Here is an 8,581-nt window from a genome sequence, read left to right on the forward strand (position 1 = left end):
ACAAGCAATCAGTATTGTTTCCTCAATCCGAGCAAGTTCTCACCGATGGTCCAGGATTCTTGAAGGAGCAGGGTTGAACATGGCATGGCTATGCCTCTTCAGCGAACAAGTTTCTCAATCGAGCAGCAGTATCCTATAGGGACATGGCTAAAAAAAGGTGTCACTAGAGAGAGCTCGACTGCAGTTACAAAAGCAACAAATGCTAACTAAATCTTACATCTGGCCGCATCTCGGGAGCTATTGTTATCTTCGGCATAGTCCCAAGCGAAGCGATCGTGCGCTTTCAAGGGGCTTGACCTAAGCTCTGCCAATCTTCTTGGCATAGTGTGCAATGTGGTCGAGCTCGCGGTGCTTTTTTCACCAGGATGGATTTGGGTGAGGTTGAAGGCCCTTATAGACTAAGGGAGAGGTGACCGGGTTGGGGTTGGAGATGTAAAACCAGTTCTTCTTCCAATCTTTCTGCCAGGAGGAGATTAGCGCAACCAGAATATAGGAATTCTTCATTCTATTTCGTAGTTGGAAACCGCAACCTCCAACATATTTATTTTCAATATTCCTTTTCAGATGGTAAAAATACTGGAACAAATTCAAGCTTGGCTCAATACCAAGGAAGGCTTTGCACAGATGGACCAAGAGAATAAGCATAGTGATCGAGTTTGGATTCAAGTGGTGGAGCTCAATTTTGTAACAGTCAAGTATGTTAAGGAGAAACTTGGAAGGGGGGACATCGAAACCGTAGTGAAAAAAATGATTCAAACACCACGATTTCATGATCAATCTGAAAGGATGGAAACTCCTCACCCGACGTTGGTCTCCAGTTAGCCAGCTCATGAGGAGGGACGATTCCTTCGCCTTTAAGTTCCTAGAGCTTCGACTCTTGCATCATCGAGATTGCCTACGCCTCATTTAGTCATCGCGTCCAATTGCTTGGGAGAGATGTCGGTAGCCTTCAAGTTGGATTCTTTCTCAAGCGAGGAAGAAGAAGTGGCATTCACGGAAGGACTGGAGGCCATGGAGTGAGATTTCTGTGTGATTGCGTGTGCTTGGGCGAAAAAAGGCAAGAGCTTGAAGCAGGAGACTGGTAGCGAGAGGATGAAATTTAGCTATAGCCCATGTATATATAAATAAATAGCCTGGCAATTGACGCTTATGTTGGTAACCACTACCATTACTGTGGTGCCTCGTTCGGCATGAAAGACAAGACGATGGAGTTATGCGAATTTTTGCATGCCCATTTGAGTGCATTAAATGTGTTTATACCTAATGGTTCAAATTTTGGACATTTCCTTTTAACTCGACTCAGAGACATATGTCGAGAAATTGAGTTTTCAAGCCTTTCTTGACTCTCGAGTGCGGACAACGACAGAACGCTCGACCTAATAGCGTTTCCACTTGAAACAAGACTTTCCTTACTTAATTCTTTCGACTACAGGCTTGATCTACCTTACTCAACCAAGTTTGGGCTTAGTAGTACTCAAATAGGCACTTGTGGAAATCCTCCTTGCTGAGCAAAGTTAGGGGACTACTGTGGAATATCTAACTATATGGTATATACGCATAATGAGTGTATCGTATATGCCCAGTATGCCCAGTATGCTTGAGTACGACTAGTATCCAAGCTGGATTCAACTGCCTTACCTTGACCGATAAGATGAAAGACTCCTTATCAATTACGACTGGAACTCAGGCAGCGCTAGGACTCCTTTATAAGATGGGGACCCTGACCCTTGGAGAGAACTCGACTCGTAACTCACAACAGATCAATGCCTATACAACTCGACGCAAGCATCCAGACCGTAGTCTTGGAGATACTCGACGACTTCAATTCTAGATTAGTTTAGATCTAATCTACTCCATTGTATTAGGTTTAGCCACCTTACTGGTACTCGAGACAATCTATGTATATCATCATCCATACTAGATGTAGGGTATTACTCCGTCTCGAGGGTCCGGACCTATATATATCGTGTGTCTTATTTTCTGCTCGATCTCTGATCTCGAAGGTATTATCAGGAACTAATCTTCAACAATTCCTAAGATATATTATCTCCTTCAAATTCCTCACAATGAAGATATGCTCAAGCTTTACAAATTCACAGTTTTACACAACTGTTGCTTCAACATCGTTCCTAGGCAATTGAATCACACAATTCCACTTGGAATTTGCTTAACAACGTCCAAATAGCTAGCAAAGAGATTCCCAATAGCTACTCCCACCGCACAGCTCACCCAACATTAGGTTGTAGCGAGACAAACAAAGCCCCTATGCTCTTGGTTCAGTGAAGTACACATAACACCGCATATCTGGAGGGCCAAGAGGGTCTCACCTTACACGACAAGCTCACGGAAGACGTCGACCATGCCGGCCTTGAGGAGTCACTACAACTTGGGCATTGCAGCGGCAAAGGCGGCGAGGGCACGCTTGAGGGACCGGACGGCCTGGATGGCCTCGATGCTCAGGTACCGCCCCCCTATGTCAGCTTTCGGTTCTTGCTTTGGTCCCGCATCGTGATGGTCGCCGCGACGCTTCGACGAGCAGCAGCGTAAGTAGGAGATGCGTGGAGTGGTGACAAGGTGGCTAAGGAGAGCATCGTCTTGCGGCGTATGACCCTGCTTCTGTGGTGGGCGGGAGGGAGGGAGGGAGGGGCGGCAAGGAAGGAGAAAAAAATTGGAAGAAACTTGGTTGAGGTCTAGAAGTGGGCCTAAACCGGCAGTAAAATTTACTGCACAGGTAGGTACGTCTGTAGTCCCGAAACTAGCCTTCCCCTGTTTACAGTAAAAGGCGTAAAATTATAACTTTACTGTAACATCAGCGTCTGTTCCTTGGAGTAACTTGCCTCCTCTGTTCCCCAAACTAGCCTTCCCCTCTCGCCTGCGGCGTCGTGCGGAGGCCGTGTGGCGAGAGGAGATGACGGTGGCGGCGGGTTTGGGGTACGCGCTGATCGCGCTGGGCCCCGCCCTCTCCCTCTTCGCCGGCGTCGTCGCCAGGAAGCCTTTCCTCGTCCTCACCCTCCTCTCCAGGTCTTACCCCCAATCCTCACCCGTTTCTTGAACTTCTTCCGTTGCGTTTGGGTCAGATCGTTCGTTGCCTTCTAGTAAAATCGAAGGGTCAGTTCTTCTATTGAGGTAGGAGATGGGCAGAATCTGATTTGAGGCGTTTCTGTAGGGAGAGTCCGCTTATTGGTTTAGTTGTGCTAGGGTTTTGCAGTTTCTTGCGGATTCTGCTCATTTTGGTTCATTTGTTGATTTGGTGCTGGAGAGAACGATCCGGATACTGCTAGTTACAGTCAACTCACATGGCGTGTACTGTAGTGTTTGGAGTTCCTGATTTACCTTCTCTGTTTGCAAAATCTGCGAATCTGGTTTGGAATGAACGTGTGGAATTCGGCCTCTAAAACTTGCAGGTTTGTGCATATGATACTCTCCCTAGGTAGTTGGAGACCAAAAGTTTGCTGAGCGCCTATGCCCTGTGTTGCTGCTTTGCTGGAGTTTCTTGTCATCCACTTTCTTGGTTTGCAGCATTCACATAATTTACATTGACGCTATATAACATTGGGACTTCACTTGATAATTCGGACACTGCTGGAAACATAAGAAATGATAAAGAATCTTTTTGGCACCACTGCCGACTAAACTGTTGAGAATGATAAATAGTTTTTTTATGAGTTTGATATAAATATAGGTGAGCTTTACTATAAAAAAGTTTTGTCGTCAGTTTCTGCCATGGTTCTCAAATTTGGCAATTGGTACTCACTCAATCACCTCACCTTGTAACCAATATACAGAAATTGGCCTTGTATTCGGTCTTATAACCTTTCTTTTCTTAATTTTGGATTTGTACATATATTTTCATATAGTATCAAAACAAACATCTAATGTATCCCTTTAAACATACATAGGCTGGAAAAAAGTGCCTTTTCAACTGTCACCATTGATCGCAAGAAGGATGCAAAAGAAATGGTGATTTATCTTGAAACTGTAAATTGGCATATGAAAGCTCTAAAGAGTAAAACCTAAGTAAAAAGTGATGTCATCAATTATGTAATTGGAAGTCAACAAGAAGTATTTAAACTGGAGAAAAGTTGATGTATAGGAACTAGAAAGGACTAAAAGATGCACATGTGTGTGATGCGATGGGCCTTGGTTCTAACCAAGAAGTGAGAACAAATGAACTGCCTAAGATTTATGTGTATCTAACCACCTTATAACTGGTAAAATTGTTAACTCTGGTTTTTCTTACTCGTAACAGTTTAGGCCATCTGTTATGATTACAAAGCCAGTTAAAACTCTCTTTGAGCATTTTCTGCTACGTTGCTACCACATACAAGTATCCTGACATTACATCTCTACAAGTACTGAATCTTTGTGTTCTCCAATGGGATGCAGTATTAGAAATTACTCCAGAGAACTCCGCGATTAAATTAATGGATGCATACATTATCTGGTATCATAGAACTTGGGGCAGGAGAAAGTGTTCGTATTATAAGATGTAAACTGACATACATAGTTTACTAATTAGTATTTGCCTTCGTGGACTTTGCTCGAAGTCTTTATCTATGTTTTTTGGAATGTGCAATCCAGACAAAGTAATGTGATCTTTAGATATACATTCACAATGTTGCATTGTGCCCTTGGTTTGGTGATGTAGAATATAGGAAGATTCAGTGCTTGCTGCTATCAGTGAGTGGTTAACATTCTTAATTGAGCCAGATAAAAATGAGAAACCTTAGGAAACCTCTGTAACTCCTATTTTTAGGGAATGTTCTCATGTACTTTATAACTGCTTTGTGTGAATTTGATTGACCTCCTTTCGTATGATATTTCCACTCAGCAGATAGATAACTACTGTAGATGCGAAAGGAAACACCTAATAGAGATATCTGTCAGATCACTTTCAAACAAAGGGCTCGATGTCATCTGAGCATAAATGTTTCAATCCTTAGCAATTACCTATTATCAGAACTGTAGTTCATAGTCCAAAACCGAGCAATGCCAAGGAGTTGGGATTGTACTTTCTAATCAAGTGAGGCCTGAGTTATTGGAGTTCTCTTTTAACTTCAAGATTATGGTCTAATTTGGGGACTTTTTCTCCATATTCTTCAAAAATATTTATGCTCGACTCTTCTACATTTGTTCATTTTTAGTTATAGACTGGTCTCCTTTTGGGGATGACCTTACCAGTGGTGAGGGGACACGCAAGGCACACATGCACCAGGAGGGTACGCACAGCCAGGAAGCCACCCTTTTGATGGTGTCAGGGTTGGTTAGGAAGGTTTTGATCTTGCCAATCAAGTCATTTAGTGTTCTCAATCATTGGATTAATTTTCAAAGGGATATGATTAGTTATTTTGTTCCCAATATACTGGATTAGTTTGAAAGAAAATATAAGTTGTCTCAATTCTCTATGTTAGAATGAGCGTTTTACAAATTTGGCAAAGGAAACTATAAACCGTCTTTCTCTCTATCCATGTTGGCTTCAGGGCTTAATGGCACTAGGGTGAGCACCCCACTTTCCAGCACTGTTATCCTATACGATCCAAAGCCCAAACACACATCAGTGAGTTACTTGTGTTACTGATTCTTTAGTGCCTGAAATACAAAAGCGGAAAAGCCTATTCTATGTTAACTTTTGCTTCAAATGGGAAGGACATTATCATGATTTAAATGTTAACTTTTGCCTTATCTTTCCATGCAGCACCTTGTTTTGGCTTATAAGTTTGATAATCCTCTCGGGAATATGGAGGGGTTTTCTTCCTATAAAATCAGGAGCTTCGTGGCCATATGCAATTCTGATCCTTACATCTGTTGCATTGCAAGAAGGCACCCGTCTTGTGTTTTGGAGGCTTTACAAGTAGGTAAACCTTATCTGAAGTTGATGACCTCCTTGTTATGATAATTAATGTTATTTTTGTGATGTAATAAATAAGGAATATGAACTTATTTTTTTTCCTTTATGATATATGATGATAACAATTTTTGAAGGAAAATGGAAGAGATGCTAGATGCCTTTGCGGATAGAATTTCTAAGCCACATCTCAGTTTGACAGACAAGATGCTAATTTCTTTAGGTAAGTTATTGTGATAGAAGATGAAAATGATCTCTTATGGGTTCAAGGAAGATAAAATGTTTCTTAATTTACCATTTTAATAAATTATTTGTCTGTTGCCTTGTGTTCTTCTTAGAGTGTTAAATTTAAAGGAATGTATACATATATATTGTAGTTGCACTTGTACATGTGCCAAATTATACCCCATTTTATATGAGGACCATGCGTTGCAATTTTTTTCATAGCAAGAATTGCACGTCATGTTTTTTATACTCATCCAGCATATTTTTTTCTATTTTTCTTGTGACTGTTATTCATTCTGATTCTAACAAGGAGTATTACATAAGCTAATAAATGCTTGCCAGTGTTCTAAATTTTATGGTCATAACACAGCAAGCACAATTTCTCTGGTTCGCCATTGTTGCTTTGAGACTAGAAAGTCTTCAAAACGTGAAATTGGTTCGCATTACTAACTCAAGTGAATAATCTAAATCCGAGGATGTGCATTTACTTATTGATTGGTAGGAACATTTGTTCATTGCTATGACTCTAGGGTGTCACAAATTACAACTGCTACAGTTTGCTCACTTCCTTTTGAAAATGTTTGTGCAGCTGGTGGTTTAGGTCATGGAGTGGCTCATGCAGTCTTTTTCTGTCTCAGCCTTTTAACACCAGCATTTGGTCAAGCCACATTTTATGTTGAAAGGTGCTCAAAGATGCCATTCTTCCTTGCATCAGGCAAGTGTTCTTTTTTCCTTACTCCCTGATATGACTTATCACCAAGGAGGGGAATAAGAATTCATTCTAATTGGAAAAAAGAAGTTGTAAAATGTTTCTTCCGGCTATGATGCACTATTTTATGTCATGTCAGCATATTTTGTTTCTCCCATATCCTAGTTGTATTTCATGCCAAATTGTGATGTCCTGAATTTGTTTTGCATAATATTCACTCTTACCCCTTTGTGCTATTTTCAGCCCTTATTGCACTTGGATTTTTGGTCATCCATACCTTCTCAATGATTATTGCTTTTAACGCATATGATGAGAGAAAGAAAAGTGACCAAATCTTTGTCCCGGTTCTTCATTTGACTGCTGCTGTAATGGTAAGAACTAGGTCTTATATTGTTTTTTGTTGGGTTGATTACCACTTAATGAACATGATACTGCTGTTTCATGAGTTTGTGTATAGCGTTCATTGTTTTCTTCTAACCCCAACATAAAAAATAGTGACCACGACTCCACTAAGGGGTTTTAATATTGTGCCACTTTATATTGGATCCTTCCGATTTACTCCATTTTAACATGCATTGACAAAGTCATGTCCTTTTAATTGATGAAAGTTTAATGAGAAATAACAAACGGTAGCTGCAAAGTTGATCATGAAAGAGCTGTGCAAACTGAGGTTCCTTTAAGACAATGTCTATATTGAACTGAGTTGTCTGCCCAAAAATCTAGTAAAATGTACAGCAACATTTTGTTGATTTGAACTGAGTGTTTTTATTCATGGCCACGGAGGCCAAGTAAATTGATGCGTTGACCATTGGTTGGGCTCTAGAGCTGTCACCGACTCTCCTTGCACTGGCCTGACCCTACGGGCTACGGCAGCTGTAGGGACTATTGCACATAGCAGTTTCAGATAGCAGTATAATTATTAAACCTATTCACTGTTTCGTTGTGATTTCGAAAGGCAACTTTCATATTGAACGGCACAGTCAAAACATTGCCATATTTCCACGATTATGGTACTGTAGAGTCATTTTTTCATCTATACTGCACCACTTAGTTGTGGTAGTAATGTTGTTTACGTCTCTACCAGATCTCTGTTGCTTTTAGCCAGTATTATTGAACAATGCATTGCTAAACTTGTGCCATTTGTTCATTTCAGACACTAGTTAACCTCGCCCCAGGAGGCTGTCTCATTGGTACACCTCTGCTGTTGGTCATGGCTGCGCTGACCCTGCAGTACTGCTGGCGAGTGGTTTGCCGGAGATTAACCGAGCACCATCAACGACAGCTCAACAGCTAGTTCCCGCTAGTGCTCACATGTAATTTCTTCATGTGTGCTTTTCTGAATCTTCTCATGTTGTGTTGTGAGATTTTATGAGTTCAGTTAATGATATCTGCATCTGTGTTTACTTAAGATAGCGCCCTGGTGTGTTCTATGCCGGGGTTTTATACTTCCGGTGTAATGCAGTAGTAGCGAACTTGTTTGCTGACTGTCACTGGTAGTTTGACTGACAATTGGTTTTTTATGTAAAGGTCCAAATGAGAAGAAATATGAGCTGTTGTACACTGTCAGGGTTGCAACCACTGTTTTGTTGATCGTAAAATGACGCATTTCATGCCGTGTCTTCTAAAGCTGCTGTTTTTTCTTTTCATTATTAACACGATTCATCGAGGGACATTCCACATCTGCAAATGCTTCAACCACAGCTAGTGCTGGCCATCTATGCTGTGTCTATTGGGATACGATACTATAGGCATGGTATGGCTAAGGGGCAGGTGGGTTGTGTCTAAGCTGATGCCTCAGCATG

General features: G+C 41.2%; 1 protein-coding gene across 1 annotated transcript; it reads left to right on the top strand.

The window, feature by feature from the left end:
* Positions 1-2,819: 2,819 nt before the first annotated feature.
* LOC133918773 (gamma-secretase subunit APH1-like) lies at positions 2,820-8,357 on the top strand. Its single transcript, XM_062362823.1, has 6 exons — positions 2,820-3,021; positions 5,696-5,851; positions 5,983-6,068; positions 6,660-6,785; positions 7,023-7,150; positions 7,933-8,357. Exons 1-6 carry the CDS (start codon positions 2,909-2,911, stop codon positions 8,071-8,073), a joined length of 750 nt encoding a protein of 249 aa, XP_062218807.1. The 5' UTR covers positions 2,820-2,908; the 3' UTR covers positions 8,074-8,357.
* The last annotated feature ends 224 nt before the right edge of the window (positions 8,358-8,581 follow it).

This window comes from Phragmites australis, chromosome 5 (assembly GCF_958298935.1).
Source record: "Phragmites australis chromosome 5, lpPhrAust1.1, whole genome shotgun sequence".
Classification (NCBI taxonomy): domain Eukaryota; kingdom Viridiplantae; phylum Streptophyta; class Magnoliopsida; order Poales; family Poaceae; genus Phragmites; species Phragmites australis.